Source organism: Mixophyes fleayi, chromosome 4, assembly GCF_038048845.1.
Source record: "Mixophyes fleayi isolate aMixFle1 chromosome 4, aMixFle1.hap1, whole genome shotgun sequence".
In the NCBI taxonomy this organism is placed as follows: Eukaryota; Metazoa; Chordata; class Amphibia; order Anura; family Limnodynastidae; genus Mixophyes; species Mixophyes fleayi.
In genome coordinates, this window is record NC_134405.1 from 323,956,456 (window position 1) to 323,974,509 (window position 18,054).

At 38.1% G+C, this 18,054-nt stretch overlaps 1 protein-coding gene across 1 annotated transcript in view; it reads right to left on the reverse strand.

The window, feature by feature from the left end:
- Positions 1 to 14,685, reverse strand: part of ANO2 (anoctamin 2) — a 202,078-nt gene extending 187,393 nt beyond the window's left edge. The window contains exons 1-2 of the mRNA XM_075210223.1: positions 14,523 to 14,685; positions 7,063 to 7,250 (exon numbers count right to left, since the gene is read on the reverse strand). Of these exons, the coding sequence (XP_075066324.1) occupies positions 7,063 to 7,250; positions 14,523 to 14,685 (351 nt within the window). The remainder of the gene's footprint in view (positions 1 to 7,062; positions 7,251 to 14,522) is intronic.
- Positions 14,686 to 18,054: the final 3,369 nt, after the last annotated feature.

The window sequence follows — 18,054 nt, forward strand, 5'->3', positions numbered from 1 at the left end:
CTAGAATTGGGTATAACTTAGGATTTCTACCCAAAACTGAATTTTCAGTTATGAGTGTCATTAGCCTTTAATAAGGGAGTATATCTAACGTGACCAAAGGCTAAAAGCAATAAATACAAAATTATTAGCACACATCCCAATATAGCAAAGCAATGTCTATACTTACATGATTTCAAACTAGCCTATACATCTAATAAATGACAATAAAGCATTACTTATATAAAACGGACATTTCATAATAAGCCCTACGCAACGATCCAGGTTGGTTTTCGTTGGGTCCTTATGTGCTTGCCCTATGAGCTGGCATTCTATTGCTTTACTCTTCATAATAGAGAGTGACTCTCGGGTTAATTATATCATTCCTTAACAAGATCTCATATCTGTGCTGATATTGGACAAAGAAAACCTCCCGATGCTCAAACAGGTGGTGAAAAAGATAAAGGAGATGTTGTCTAACACCTGCTTGAAGCACAGGTTGTGTCTCCCTGTCTACTGTAATTTGTGATGCACCACAGAATGCGTCTGTGCCTTATAATTAAATGTTATTAACGATAATAATATAGCCAGTGTTTACGAAGCCCGCACATACGCAACATTGCAGTGTTTGATTGCTATAATTTCCTGTTTACATGGAATGTCTACTTGTGGATTAACATAACTGTCCTAATACCAATTTAAGAATCATTTTTATTTACTGTACATGAGTGCAGGTTAATTTATTCCAACCTTGATAACCATTTTGAAAACATCCCCTCCCGCTTCACCCCCCTCTCATACATACCGGCAGTCCTTGTAGGCTTTCTGGTTCCATCTTTGAAACTCAATAGAAATATTTACCCTCCCTCCCTCCTCTAAGAGATAATCACCAAAACAAATCGACAGGTAGCTCAGCGTATGTCATCCTCTTGGTTTTGAGAGATAAAGAAGCCGTGAAACACAATCCATTGTGAAATGAAATAGGATCTGCAGAGTTTCAGCTTGCCGGGGAACTTGGTGACAGTCAATGGCCGGGTTGTAGATAGTATGAGGAGTGTAACTGATCAGTGACCGGTCCTTTCTTCTCTGTCGGTTCAGTGTAAATCTGGGCGCTGTTCACTCATTGCCTTGGCACCTAATCTTCCCAGTAAAATATGTCTCCATAGAGACACTGTGAACGTGAGGCAGCTCTCTTCCCAAGAGGACGAGGGTTGGGAACAGAAAGGCTCTTACCTTGAAAGTAATTATTAAGCTGTAGAAATGAGTGTGCCTTACCGTTTACCTGAGACGTTGGATTTCATACCTCCAATAAACAGTACAAATAATCACAAGAGAACCGCACAATGCATGTGTATAAAGAACATAAAAGCACTATGACTTTTCACAACCTTTATTACTAATATTGTAGTTGAAATATACAAATACAGTTGTCTACTGGGCCATAATTGTGAGCTATTACATGATCATCATCACCATTTATTTATATAGCGCCACTGATTCCGCAGAGCTGTACAGAGAACTCACTCACATCAGTCCCTGCCCCATTGGAGCTTACAGTCTAAATTCCCTAACATACACACACACACACACACACACACACAGAGAGAGAGACTAGAGTTAATTTTGATAGCAGCCATTTAACCTACCAGTATGTTTTTGGAGTGTGGAAGGAAACCAGAGCACCCGGAGGGAACCCACGCAAACACGTGGAGAACATACAAACTCCACACAGATAAGGCCGTGTTTGGGATTTGAACTCATGAACGCAGTGCTGTGAGGCAGAAGTGCTAATCACTGAGCCACCGTGCTGCCCCTATTTCACTTTTTTTGCTTTATTTTGTTATGTATAAATTTCTACAAGTTCTCCATGCATGGGAAATATAAAAATACTGGCTTATAACCCGGGGCAGGCTGGCCTGGGGGGCAGGGGGGCATCTGCCCCCCGGGCCGGTCCTATAGTGGACTACCTATTGCCCCCCCCCCCACCCCTTCCGGGCTAAACTTTGCCAGCCTTCTCCAGCTCTATGCCCACAGCAGAGAAAATGTAATGATAATCTAAACGCACTGATCAGATTTTGCTGATTTTAAAGCACAGTGTTCCTCATTTGGAGCAAAACAATAAATGAGCAAATTTGCACCTTGGCAAAACCATGTTGCCCTGTAGAGGGGTGCAAGCTTAAAATGTGCAGACAGAGTTAGAGTTAAGAAGGAACGTATCCTAGCTCAACTATAAATTGTAATTATAAAGCTACCCAGTATTTATGTGCTACATGCAAAATCAGACAGTATTTTCCCTGAACTCAAAAAACAAAACAAAAACACATTTACACTCCTTTTTTTTTTTATTGAAAGCCTGGGAACGTGCAATCAAAAACCCAATGTGCCCAAAAAAGGTGCGAAACCATAAAAAAGTGCACAAGGGGTACGGTACTGGCCCCTTCTTTAAAAAGAAAGGGCCCTGGTCCCCGACCCCGGGAACCAAGGCTAGGGGGGTCCCTTTAGCCCCTGGGATCCGCCGAAGCTTCACCCAGGGCTCAACAACTAGTCCACCCCCGAAGGGGAGGACCTACGTAGGTGTCCAGGGGGGCCAGAGCCTAAGGGCCACACAACCCCACCTAGATCGTCTCGGGGACAGGAGCCCAAAAGGGCCTACCCGCACCCAATAAAATCCAAAAACGTGAACACATTTACACTCATTGCGTTGCAGCAGGCTTTATCCAGGAATAGATATGCAAGTCTGATTTATCATGCAATGCTTCAAATACCAGTTTATTTATCAATCCAAGTGAGATTAGGTCATTTATATAACAAAAAACTTGAGTAGAGCATCTCATCTTCTGTATATATGCTCAGTAGCACATATTTCAAGCGTCAAAGCATAACTACTGTAGGTACATATTCCGGGTCTGCAGTTTCAGGGTCTGTCCGCTTAGATGACTAGTGGAATATATGTAAATGTTCAACTCTGACTTAAAGGATTTGTCCAGTTTTGGACCATCCCACTTTTTTATGAATCCCCCCTTTCCTCCTTGTAGCAAATAGGGGAGGTCCTCCATCAGGGCCCCTCCCATTACTTAAACCAGAGCTGCAGGGATCTGTATCACACTGCAGCTCACATAGTCTGTTCTTCTTTAGTACAGCTGAACATAAGCATTCTAAGCATGCTCATTATGCATTCTACAGCTCATGAAATTAAGGAAACGTCTGCCCTAAATTATCAGTCAGCGACAGGATAATGAAAAAATAAAGATATTTGACATATTCCTTTAGACAGCCTTATAGTGTGCCATACATTGTTCTAAAATCCTTTTTTTAAAAATTTTCCACTACATCTTCAAGGAGGTGATTCCATAAACCTATCATTCTTTAAAGAAAACTTGTCATTTTTGGATGGGTGGAGTGAATTAATATTTAAATAGTGCCTTGTGCACTGTGTAGAGCAGGCGTAACATGGTAAGTGCAGTAAGAATGGCAGGGGGCAACACTTCAGGGGCTCCTCGACAGCCTTCCTGCACCGATAAAAGGGTGCCTGTCTACCCTTCCAAGGACCACACTCTGCTCTACACACAGCAGGGGCCATGGAGCATGCGTAGGGGTGGCACATGCAACATGAAGCCCCAAATGGAGCAGGTTGGCACCAAGCATAACACCACTGGCCCTATGTAAGAGATACTTTATGTTCTCTACTGCAGGGCTTCATTCAGGTTCTCTGCTTTGTGTGAGTGAAAAAGATATTCCATTTTCTAATATATTAGCTTCAGTTTCAGCTATGTTTGAGATTTTAGTATACAAAAGTAATAGCTTCCTCCCCCACCTCATATAGCATGAGACTGGTAAAAATTGTGTGAATAGTTAGGCCTGAGAAGCTGCCTACATTTACGTATCAAATTCTGTGAGCCAACTTCCTGTGGAAGGTTGGGTCCACCCAGAAGAAATGTATTATCTTATGTAACACAAGGCAAAAGGTCTCTTTTCTCACTGCGCCTACACTAATAGGACACAGCTGAACCTGATGGAAAATGTAAGATGAATGGAATGGAGATTTGTGTATGTGTGTGGTGGCCTGGAAGGCCATTTATATTAGAGGATCACTAGAATTATATGTCTTTGGTTTGCAGATGGTTGCTTTATGAAACTTGATTTTGCATCCTTTGTCTTTGGTTTGCAGCTGTTAGAATATGGCTCAGATTAGGGAGTTTGTATTAATGCAGTAGCGTTTTGATCATGGAGATTGTGTGATTAACATGTGACTGTGTGTAGATTGTGTTGAATAAATAGGAATTGTGTACATTTGAGATAGCATTATAATTGAGCAGTATAAATATAGTGTCAAGATGGCCAACAATGTGCCATGTTGTTGTTGACTCCTGCAATGCTGTATAATTGTAGGACTATACATTTGAATTATGGGACACAGTGAAACAGGATTATGGTGTTTGAAATGAATGTTTAGAGTTTAAATATGGCTAGAATGTGAAACTGAATTATAGTTTGTTGAATGGATTGAATGAAAGGTAGTTTGTAATGTGAGTCTTTTGAAGTAATGCAGTTTATTGCTTGAGAATGTAATATACATTGGGCCTGATTTAGCATGTACCTGCTGATTTTCAGCGTATCATACGCACAATCTATCCGCGCATGCCCAGGTCCGGGACATAAGGCCGTGAATGCAGTCCTATCCACTTTGCCTTCAAAAAGGAAAGGACACTTACTACAGCCTACGATTTTGGGGAGTGAGCTGGGTGGGGAAGGGGCATTTTGCTGTAGTAAATTAACAGTAAGGTCGTGCCAAACTTAAGCTAATGCAGCCATGTCTAAACCCAACTATGGCCATCACAAAGTTACTTGTTTTATCTAGAGGTCCTTGCCTTGATGAATTTGGGACTGTGCAAAGCCTAAATACGTGCGTTTAATAATACACGCAGGTTGCGTTCAGTATGCGTGCCTTGATAAATCAGGCGCTGTGTGTTTAATGGAGACTGTGTATCTAATCCCTCCATGCTTTCAATATGGCTGCCATTGTAAATTAATATCATCACCATGATTGGACAAAATAGCGGATGTGTAAGATACATAATATATTTGTTGTATTCATGGCTAATTCAATACAGTATGAAGTTTATGCTACACATTTTGGACTTTGACTGAGATAAGTGAAATGGAAAATTATAGCAATAAATGGTACAATGAATGTGAGTAGTGTGAGATACAAATGGTACTTGAGGTGGAAGATTGCAAGGTGTGTTTTGTGTAATGCTTAAAATGGAGCACAGCCTGAGGGCATCTTCCACACTCTGCCACAGTGTCCCCCTACCCCCCCCCACCCATCCCCCATACACAATACCAGAGCACATTGCAAACCCTTCCCAATAGGCACTGATTCATACTACAATCTCCCACCACACTATACAATCTTATACACACACCCAAACACACACACACACACACACACACACTAACTTGTATGTTTATAAAACAGACAATGAATGTAATGTATTGTATGAACATCTATGCTATAGCACCTATGCTAGTAGAATAAACGAAACCTGTTGAGCTTTAATAATATACTCTGTTTACTATTTTACTATACTCTTTTTACTGTTTAATTATATATAAGAATTTTACAATTAGAATGTTAAGATTTCAAAACAGTTTAAATTAAACTACATCTTGTGTGCAGTCTTACTTGGAAATATAAGCATATATGTATTATATAAATATTGGTCCTGTGAATTTGGGGAAAAATAAGAATTATATTTCTTAGGTTAAACCAGAACTACCTTTGCGAGGAGGTGATTGACAATAATAGTCCTAAATAACGTTATTAAATGGTCATCACCACAGTTGCCTGACTATTAAGCTCCCATCCCCCATTAGTGCCCTTTTACAGTGAGCCTGGGCAGGGGTGTAGAAATTGGTATAACAGGTGAACCTAGGAAGGGCTTCGAGACTAACATATATCACTGGTTCTCTTCAATATGCTACTACAACATTATACTCTCCCTAAGCAGAGTCACTCATTAAACACCATCACACCACACTGCCAATATTAAGACCTATGTGACCTAAAGTTTGCACAGGTCATAAAATACACCCTATACATCAAGTTAGGCCTCAAATAAGCTTAAACAGTTATAAGAATCTAATCTTTCATATACTAAATAAAAGTCTGTATTATGGAAAACTAAGTAGCCAGTTAAACATTTTGGGTGGGAAAAAGTGGACAGTCCTTATTGCACAAATGCTGCATTTGTGTTACTATAACGCCAATAGACACTGGTAAAAATGAAAGAATACAATACAGCATGTGAGATAAAGTATAATATAATACATAGAAAAAATTGTGTAGTGGAAGAATATCGGGGAGGCAATACCTGCAAACAGTCCAATAGCAAATTAATGTAAAAAGAAAGCAAAATAGAAATCAGGACAGTCTGATGCTGATACTCAGGCAATGTTGGTGCATCCAAGGGGTGCCAAATTTCTATATGAAACAGGCATTTTGTCTGGGTGGAAAATTCTGGTATATACTTTCAATTTTTTTTATTTTGTTTTTTTTTGTTTGGGGGGGGTGTCACATGGGTGCTTTTAGTTCTAGTGCCCTTCTAGCTGGTAAACAATAGCATCTAAAGCGCACAACTGCTCCCATGTGGACAAATTGAAGTAAAGAAAAAACACTTTTCCAGCTAAATTAGGCCTCAGAGTAGTTTTACCAAGCCTTCTAAAAAGGAAAAGTGGAAGTGTTGCCCATAGCAACCAATCAGATTCTAGTTATCATTTTTTAGCCTGTACTAGATAAATGTTAGGTAGAATCTGATTAGTTGCTATGGACAAGACTTCTACTCTTCCCTTTTTTGGAAGGTTTGATAAATCTACCCCATGGCTTTTTTTAGCTGGAAATGCACCAGTGTTAACATTAACCATGTGATACCACCCTACGAGCAGCACAGTTTACAGATTCACCATTTGAGCTGTTCACATTGCTGATTGACTTTCTCCTACTGTATTTGGAGATATGTAAAACAGATTTGCTTGAGACACAATATCGACATTAGGATGACATTAACACCAAAAATATTTACTTACTGAGTTATTGTGACCGTCGACACAACAAGATGGATCGAAAGCCCTGTTGATGTTACCCTGATGAGGGTAGGCTGCTGGGAGATACTGGGTGACTGTGAGATACTTTGATTTCTGTTGGGTGCTGGCATTCCCCGACACTGTGGTTTGTTGCTGTTCATTGTTCAGTTGATTAACAGATAAAGGAATGTCTACAAAACAAACAAACTATAAATATAACAACAAGATAATTGTTACATTATGAGCTATTTAATTAACTACTGGACAGCACAACTTTTGTTTGTATATTACTAAGATAAAACACATAAATAATTGAAATGTTTTTTTCTTCACATAATCTGTCCAACGTGATATGTGTCCCATTCCCTTGCTCAAAGCGGAAATGTTTACAAAACCTCTTTGCTGGTTTCTTCTTCACTCTTATATCAAACTTGAATGGGGAATGAGAGAAGGGGAAACGCAGTAAGCTTAAATCATGTTTGAATTAATTGTAAAGTGGCAGATTCAAACATCATAGATATAAATAGAAATTGAGAGTAAATAATTATTTATGCTTTGCTTTGCTATTTGAGCTTTTTTTTTCTCTTTAAACTAAGCTTAGTATCACGTCACGGATGATGTGTGTTTGTGGGGAGGTGGGGGGTGGGGGTTTGATGATAGCAAGGAAATACTAAACCACACTTTACTTTTCAATGACACATAGAAGGCCTGATTCAATACGGAACGCAAAATGAACGTAATATGCGTTTTTTTTTATACAAATGCAAGTATATCGGACATATAAATGTCCTTATTCAACAAGAAGCGGCTTTAAATATAAGTTTGTTGAAGAATACGATTCTAGGTCTGCTCCGCTCTAACAGGCAACACATGGCAGGATACGTCCAATACAAATCTGGAATATAAAGTCACAAAAGAAGGTACAGAATAAAATAAAATATTCAATGCTTGTCACCTGTTAATAATATAGAATTTAATGACAAAACATTAAAAAAAGTGTCTTTTCTTAACCCCTCCCCCCTATAAAATACAATGATTAGGATGTTATCAATGTCTACTGTACATAAAATGCATTTTTACAGTTTCTCCTGATTGCAAACACATGTTCTAGCATGGACATGTGACCGTCACTTTGACCCTGTAGCTGGTGCAAGTGATACGGCAGAAAATCATGCATCTTAGAGATGCCCAAAGCTTGAATCGGACGCTGCAGCGTGCACAAAAACTTGACACTCCCTTACTGTACATTGACTGCATGCAAATGCCCAGTCCCCTCCCCCACTCCAGTTCCGCCAGTGAAATTGTGTCTGTAGTAAGGGGCCTTTGCGCTCGAAGATTAATTGGACGCTGCCGTGTGCATGGTCCGGTTCTGGGCAGGCACAGAGCGATTTCATGCAAAATGCGGCACGTATCGGCATTTACATTCCTTAATGATTCATGCCCAGAATCTTTAACTATATTCTTTATGTTTCAAGTTCCAACGTTTGGGATTTAGCAGTTCATTAATGTCATGGCAATAGAACTCTGTAGTGTTGCAATGGACTAGATGCAATTTCTTTCAAATCCAAACCGCATTCATAGAATTCATGGTATAAAGGGGACTTTTCACATCTAAGAGCACTTTGATTTCTTAATGTTTGTATGTTTTGCTCTTACTCCATTATAAAACACAATTCTGTGGAGGAGTGGCATAGGTTGTTATTGCATATACCAGCAATGGCTGACATTGCAGACGTGATACAAATTATTTTATTTACAAAGACAAAAAATGTCACCGCACTAGATAGTAGAATAATCTCCTCCAAAAGATAAATAAGTATTATAAACCTGGGATAAATTACCCAGGGGGTGCACCCTACACTAGTTACATAATGAATAGGAAGACAAAAGCTGTGTGGATGGGGCACTCCAATGAGAGGATAAAAAATAATAAATTTTATTGGTATACATTAAAAAGGGTAGAACTTACAAGCAAAATATAAAATCAAACATATAACACACAGAAATATAAAATCAAACATATAACACACAGTGATATCACTGTGTGTTATATGTTTGATTTTATATTTCGCTCGTAAGTTCTACCCTTTTTAATGTATACCAATAAAATTTATTATTTTTTATCCTCTCATTGGAGTGCCCCATCCACACAGCTTTTGTCTTCCTGTTCACAAATTATTTTATACCAGCGAGGGGCAACATGTAGCTGGAGAGCCTACAATAAGGCCTCCGGTTATGTCGCTGACCTCGCGTGAGGAGGAGACGTGGTGCGAAATTCGGCTGCCTGAGTTCTAATAAGTTCAGGAGCAACTGGCTGGGGCATGGGGGGCACAAGAGAAAACATGGCAGGCTGCCTGTTACCCACCATTGGTTTTTCGTTACCTGTATCATAAGTACGTTAGTCATAAACACTGTGAGAATTCTACTGGAGCCTCAGTAAGTTACAGTGATTAGTAACTTGATGTCCCTGTGTAATCCCTGCTGTTCTTCCAGCTGTATATCTAGCAAAAAGGAGGCGTAAAATGGTTTGCAACATATTGGGGAAAAATTATAGCTCCCAAATTCATGTTCACCATTCCTGATATCCTCTCAACCCAGATACAAGTGTTTGTGCGTTTGCTAGTGTGTGTGTATAAAGTATAGTTGTCATTGCGTTTCATTTCAGTTGCATGCAGGACAGAAAGCCATTGGTTATGTACTGTAATACCAAAACTTTTACTAGGCCTGCAAGGGACAGATGAGGAAGCTGGTGAGATAGGTTTCTTAGAAGAGAATTACTATTAGAGATAGTATTTTTTTCGACCCTCTTCTTTTGTAAAGAATATCTCCAAAAAGTATATTGCACCAAAGCATTACCAACCATACAAGACCCATTCCTAGTTTTCCTCCCATCTATAAAAAAATCGAAATCTGGAATTGATGAACCCTATTTCTATGTTTGAGTGGTCTTTGACTAACCACAATGATGAAGCCCCATTGAATGCTTCTCTCTGCCCTAACTGCTATATGGTCAATTCTGTCCAATTAGGCCACCAGTACAGAATGTTTGGCCAGGTTGAACACAGATCTGGCTGTTTTGTGGTCAGAAAAAAGGAATGAGTTCTATTGTCCTTGAAAAAGGTTAGCGAAATGCGCGTCGGCGGTATGCTGGATGCATGCCTAACTTAGAGAACATGTTAAATTGTTAGACGAGAGAATCCATTAAACTAATAAGCAGCAATCTATAATAGGCAATTCCTTATCCCTCTCACTCCCAGAATAGAGCAGCAAGGAACTATATGGTATCCCTGTGCAGTGGAGTTAGATAGAGCGCTGAACTATATGCCCATATTACTAAGGATACTAATAATAGCTGCATACCAGTACAGGATATCCGTCAGTGAACTTTACGTCAGTGAAACTTTACGTCAGTGAATGCATATATTAAGATCCAATAGAGATTGAGCAAACATTCCTCATATTTCTTTTATGAGCAAATATATAGAGAATATATCCATGTGTTTTGTATACATATAAGAATAGTAGCATTGCATCCAGTGTTTTAATACACATTATTTCACTCTTCACTAGCAATTAAATAATTCGCTAATTTTAATAATATTTTAATACTACTAATAAAGGTTACATTTTATTAATTTGGATGTCCTAACATATGACTATAATTATATTTAGGGAATTGTGTGCACCATATTATAGAACTTCTAATCTATCCTTCCTGTTCTGTGGTCAGGCCTAATAGTCAGATCATGACGTTTGTTTAAGTCAATGTAAATGAGGGAAGAGCAAGGGGGTCTTACGGCAATGGTGAATAAGGCGGAGATGGGAGGTAAGTAATTGCCAGAATGGGAGACACAGTCCTGCAATGGAGCAGTAAGAGCCTAATTTCCTCCACACCCCATTTTTCATTTGTAGCATACTTTTACTTTGTCACTTAAAAGAGTAACAAATCATCCACAAACTTGTGCACACAGTTGGTGGCTAATTAGTGGATAGCTTATTCTGTATCTTGTATCTTGACCCATCCTGGATATGATATGATGAAAAATCAGGTTACCCAATCTTCTGCACATAAATGAAGGGGGTGGGGGGTGAGGATGGGGTCATTACCTGACCCTTGAGTGACATAGAAGCTTTTCCATTGCAACCAGATTGGATCATTGCAGTCAGATCAGATTTTTGCAATTTGGCCCTCCGTGCTCACATATAAATTTGATTGTAATGTGATTGGAGTGAAAGATTTTACTATATGAGACCTGGGTGTTATGCAATACTCAGGTCTGCTTCATGATAGTGTGGGATTATGGTTGGAATAACAGGATAGTAACAGTTAAGTGAGAGAGAACTGGAAGGTATTGTGAGGAAACTACAACTGTATATGCCTTAATGTCTGTGTATGTGAAAAGTAGCATGTTGTATGTACCATCGCGTATGTGTAGCAGAGTGAAGCACTGTGGATGCAGTGATGGTGACCAAACAAATACAACTAATATATATATATATGTATATATATATATATATATATATATATATATATAATATGGAGCATTTGCAAGTCTACCTGCACCAGTGAAAATGGGCATTTCTCATGCTTTAGTTATGTCAGTTTGAGAAACATACATGCCATAGATCTGAATTTCAGTGTAAATACAGATTAAACAAGAGCTGAAACTATAGTGCTGATCTAGAGTCAGGAGAAAGCCATGTGCAAGGATGAAGTATGTATTGTGTATTGCCGTGTTTTGCATGTAAAGGTTCCTCGCATTACTTCTAACCATTTTGCCTTGAGAACAATTTTTACCACTCAGGATACAGATACACATTTCACTAAACATACTCTACCATCCATAAATAATTATTAGGTTAGTGCTTTGTGATTGATGTGCAGCCGCATTTTGTCCTAGCACTGCCCAGTGCAGACAAACAATGACATTACCAGGTGTGGGAAACCATTATAGTTTCAAACACACTGTGGGATATTTATGACACTTGTTAAACAGGTAATACCCCATTCATACTGCACCAAAATCCCGGGTTTTTCCTGGGTCAAACTCAAATGACCCGGGTCTTGGTGCAGTATGAATGGTACAAGTGAAAAATCCCGGGTCTAAAAACCCGGGTCTTCAACCCGGGATTTATCGAGGGGTAATTCCCGGGTCGGAACCGGGTTGCCTGCACTATGAATGGAAAAACTCGGGTTTTTGCATAGTTGCATAGGGGAGAGAGGGTTTTTGCATAGGGGAGGGGGGGGGGGAGAGAGAGACAGAGAGAGAGACAGAGAGAGAAAGAGAGAGAGACAGATAGAGAGACAGAGAGAGACACACAGACACAGAGACACAGAGAGAGAGATTGAGATTTATTTATTTTTCTTTTCTTCCATATTCCAGCTTTCAGCCAATGAAAACTGCTCTGGTGATGACTCCCACAAATTGCCAGGGCACAGACTTGTGCAGTATGAATGGGGTCAACCCAGGAAATTCCCGGGTCCAAGGTGCAGTATGAATGGTGTTTCTGAGCTGGGACGCTCCAAGCCCCTGCAAAAACCCGGCTTCAAAAACCCGGGATATTGCAGGGGCGGCAGTATGAAAGCGGTATAATAACTGTGAAAGAAAGCGGTGCTACCGAGTGCAGCCAAGAAAGCTGGAATGTGATTGGTTGTTATGTGTAACACATCTGTTTCTTCACATTGACCTTTGGAAAATGTTCCATAAATGAGCACTAATATATCACAAGGCTTTATATGGAATGGTTTTGATGGAGCCTAATGGGGAGAAAATCAATATGTTTGATTTCCGTATCTGTACAACATACTGGATGCCATCCTAATGTGGCTTAAAGCATTATTAATTGTTATTTTTATATATATTTATATATATATATCTAAAACTATATTTTGTACTACCTGAAAATTATTTTAAATAAAAAGTGTTATAACATAAATGAGAAAGATTAAAATAGCATGTTATATTAGTTTTGTCATTTTTATTATTTTTATTATTATTATTATTATTATTATATAATTAAGATACAATTCTCCTTATTATTATTATTCTATTTTATTGCTATTATTATTAGTCTATGATATTAATAATAATAATAATAATAATAATAATAATAATAATAATAATAATAATAAAATAATAATATATAATTATTTACAATAAAGATAATATTAATAATAGTACTAGTAAAATATGTTGTAAACTTACAGTTATCAATACAATCTACTATTACTATTATGTTCACATAAATAATGTAGCAACTCATATTTCTACATTATGTATATAGTGCTGCAAAGCTGCTGGAGAATTGTTTTCCTTTCTAGTAAAACCACACATGTTGGTTAGAAGCAATTAAAAATGATGTAACAATCAATGGGTTAACACTAAACTATTACATACAGTTCTTAATGCTAATTGTGATCCTGATTCTCAATTTAAGCTTCTTGTTGACTGCAAACTAATAAAGGGATAACATTTTTTTTTAATCTTGATTTTTTTAAAGAATCCCTTATGTTTTTGTTTTTTAATTTAAAAAAATATAGATAATTATCAATTATCTATATTTATCAATTTTGAAGTAGCTGAAGTTTTTTTAATATTTATATGCTCTAACTATAAACAGGAAAACCTTGTTTTGAGAATGTATTATGAGTGAAACAAAGAGCAAGAGATGTTTTAAAATGCTGTAACCTAATAATTCTTTAAGCAGTTTTAATGTAATTATTTGTAGTAGGAGAAGTGGGTTCAGGTAGAGCAACCAATAACATTATCCTTAGCCATTGTTACAACAGTTACAAATATCCAACCACATTAATTATGGAAGAATATGCCTTTTGTTAACCATCTGCTGGAGAAAATATCTCCTTCTAAATCTTATTCTGTTAAGTATTTTTTATGCTTAAAATGTTAAATTAAGTAACACTGTTGATCTTAATTCACTTCTGTATTTATTAATTATTTTAAAAAAAAATATTTATTTAGTTTTTCTTTCATTATGCATTTGTGCGTCTGCTTCCCTAGCACAATTATTTTTATAATTATAGGTCATGCATCGTCAAACATGCAGAATATTCACTGTAGCAAAGCAGAGATTATAATGTGTTTAATGTAAATATAGACATTGACCTTGTCACTAACAAATACTAAGCCCGTTGATTCATTGCAACATGTCACGTTTAAAAAGAGAGTCCTATTTTTTATTTTATTTTTTGAATCCAAAGTCACAAGGTTGAATAATATATCCATATTATAGGCTCACAAAACACACCTTAAGTGTTTTGCAAACCAGGAATATTGTGTATAGTTAGTGCACCTGCTACACAATCCCGATGAGAAATAAAGTACTCAATAGCCACATGCAACAGTTCTAGCACCCTGTTGCTGCTCAAGATCTCGATAGATGTACTTAAAGGAGAGGGGGGAAAAAATGCAAATAACATGAATACTTTGGAAGGATAAACTCACCAGTGAATCGTGCAGGGGAAGCTTCCATATTGCAGAGAGGGATTTGCCTGTTCGGAGTTGAGACAGTGCTAATAGGATGATGAGGCTGAGTTGCTACTGTGTACAATCTGCTTCTCTTTCTAACCTGTCTTAATTTGCCAATGGTGCTGGCTGCTAATTCCATCAAAGTTAGAATCTCCTTTAGGCAAACAGAGTGGAACTAATTAGCTAGACCTTCTGCTAATGCAATCACCAGCTTGGAAGAAAAAGCAGTATAAAAAAACAAAACAAAAAAAAAAAAAACAAAACAAAATCAATAGCTAAAAAAAAAAATTAAAAAAAAAAAATCTGTATTTATGGCATCTATTAATTGACATGTGTAGAAATTTTTTCAAAGGCTGGTCCACAAAGGGAAACTATTGTCTCCAGTCATTCACATAAAAAGCCATTCCATTTGTAAAAATACACAAAAGAGCATTAATGTGGAAAATCCAGAAGAAGAGAAAACCAATAAGCATGACAGCCTGGATCCTGCTCCCTGTATGTTGCGGTATTGTTGATACAAGAACAATGCTCTTTGTAAGTTATAAGAACTCTTCTGCTTTAGGTTATGAAGAGTTGATCCTTTTATAGGTCTATTTTTTTTTCCTTTTATCTCAAGTTACACTTGGTATACGAAGACGCTTACCTGCTTTAAATATTAAAAGACTTAGCTTGTAATCACCTGTTTGCTTAGGTCTCATGGGGCCATTTTAACCTTAAACACAGGGTACAATTGGATTTAAAGTGAAACACGGTATTGAGAGTATTTACATTGCAAGGTTTTATGTCTCTCCCATGCACAGTGATGAAGAAGACTGTGTTGAATGTTTGTAATCTTCGTCGGCTCATTTTTTTGCTAAACAGTATAACTTTGACTCCATTTTTTCTACGCTCAGCTGAGAACCATAATCACACGAGAGTACATTGGTGTATGTGGACGTCATTGAGAAAGTTGTTGTAAGTTAACAATCTAAAGAAGTTGATTAAAACAATACCATCATCAACATCATCATCATTTATTTATATAGCGCCAGCAGATTCCATAGCGTTTTACCATTGGGATCCAAGGTTTTCAAAGGATGTTTGAATGGATTTCCGCTAGGTGGTCCAATGGGACAAGGACTTGTTTGAATGACTACATATTCTCTGTACAGCACTGTGTAACATGGTTGGTACTATATAAACAATCAATAGTAATATTTAATAAAAAAATACACGTTTGTGATGTCATACAGTAAAGTCTGGTGAGGTTCTCGTAGGGACGTCTGCAGCCTGCCAGTAACAAAACTGTGGAATAAAGATCTCAATATGGAAAGTGAGAACATCATTATTTATCACAGATATACTGTATGTTATAACATGTCTGCAAAGTGGAATTTTAAAAGGACACTAACTGCACTTTTTGTGACCACTTTTTTTATGCACTGATGATTCTCAATATAGAAATAGTCAGTATGCAGCTTCATAGAGCAGGGATCTGATATACTACAGTATATGCTACGTTTGTTATTTACAGCAATTTCTTATTGTGTCTAATTGCTCTTGTACAAATCATAATCTTTTTCTTCCTGTGATACATAAAATGTCCTGGACAATATTTTTCTGCCCTTGAGATATTGTTATAATATTCCAGACTGGAAAACACAAGTAAATTAGGTCATGCCCCCTTATCTGTCCTAACCGTACTCCGATCTGTCCATTTAACACCATTTCTTCTAAGGCTCTCCTTCTCCCAGAGCTCTATCCTTTATGACCTCTTTCTCCCAGGGCCACATCCCTTATGACCTCTTTCTCCCAGGGCCACATCCTTTATGACCTCTTACTCCCATGGCTCCATCCCTTATGACCTCTTTCTCCAAGGGCCACATCCTTTATGACATCTTTTTTCAATTGCCCCACCTCCTTATGACCTCTTTCTCCCAGGGCCACATCCTTTATGACCTCTTTCTCCCATGGCTTCATCCCTTATGACCTCTTACTCCCAGGGCCACATCCCTTATGACCTCTTTCTCCCATGTCTCCATCCCTTATGACCTCTTTCTCCAATTGCCCCACCTCCTTATGACCTCTTTCTCCCAGGGCCACATCCCTTATTACCTCTTTCTCCCATGGCTCCATCCCTTATGACCTCTTTCTCCCAGGGCCATATCCCTTATGACCACTTTCTCCCATGGCTTCATCCTTTATTACCTCTTTCTCCAATGGTCCCTTCTCCTTATGACCTCTTTTTCCCAGGACCCCACCCTTTATGACCTCTTTCTCTCAAGGCTACATCCCTTATCTCCTCTTTCTCCAATTGCCCCACCTCCTTATGACCTCTTTCTCCCAGGGCCCCATCCCTTATGACCTCTTTCTCCCATGGCCCCATCCATTATGACCTCTTTCTCCAATGGTCCCTCCTCCTTATGACCACTTTCTCCAATGGCCCCACCACCTTATGACTTTGTTCTACCAATTGCAGAATAAAATGTATCACGGTGGCAGGTGAGTGATTCTCATACTTATCAATCGGCAGACCCCAATTTTATATCTACTACCCCCCTCCCCCCAGAAAGAAATATTTATTTACACTTCAGATGGTTGGATCAGCTATTTGGTCGTCCCAATTCTAACTTGCTTACACATGAGCACATGGGAGATGGCTAACCTCAAAGTATCTGTGCTGCTGCTAAGATTCTATTACATATTGTTCTCCCTGTCCCCTTCACCAGCTGTAAGTCTGATGAAGTTCAAGAGAACGAAACATGTAGGAATTTGTCCTCACGGTATTGGCATTTTTTAGAGTCATGTTTTAGAGTAATTTTTTTATTGGCAGTGTGATATTTGTGGAACAGCTATACCTGCTGATTTGGACAGATTCAAGTGTTCCTCCTTGGTGTCAACATCACCGAGGACTCAGATAAGCTCTGTTTTTATGCTACCTTTTGTAAGGGTCTTTCATCTAGTTCAAAACAAAAATTGGCTGTTTTAAAAGATTTCACATATGAGCGGTTGTCTTCTCAATGTGCATTTCCTCCACCGATAATAAAGTGACTATAATTGAGAGCTGAGGATCTTGACTGTAGTTCACCTATTGAGCATTTGACAGATAAGCTTTGTCTTTAATTGAAAAACGTACACTGCTTTCATTCAATAGTTTCATTCATTGCACATTAATTACTACACCATGAGTGCCCTTTCTCCCTATGATTTTTATCCTATATTATTCCATTTCGGGTGTGGATGTTTACAAAAAATTAAAATAATGAGATGCTATTTGCTTTTAGACTTTATTTATTTTTTATGGCTTATAAGTAGGGAATTGTATATGTGTTTAGTGTATACAATTTGTAGCGTGGCAAGGAAACCAAGAGATTGTTTGCATTTCTGCATGTACCCAGTTTTGAAGAATAAATGCAATAGGTACTCTGACCCTAGTCAAGCACACCTAAAATATATATACCATACATCAGCTTAAATGTATTCCAAGTGCATTTAGGTAATAGTTGTATAAATACACATTTTGTTTTCT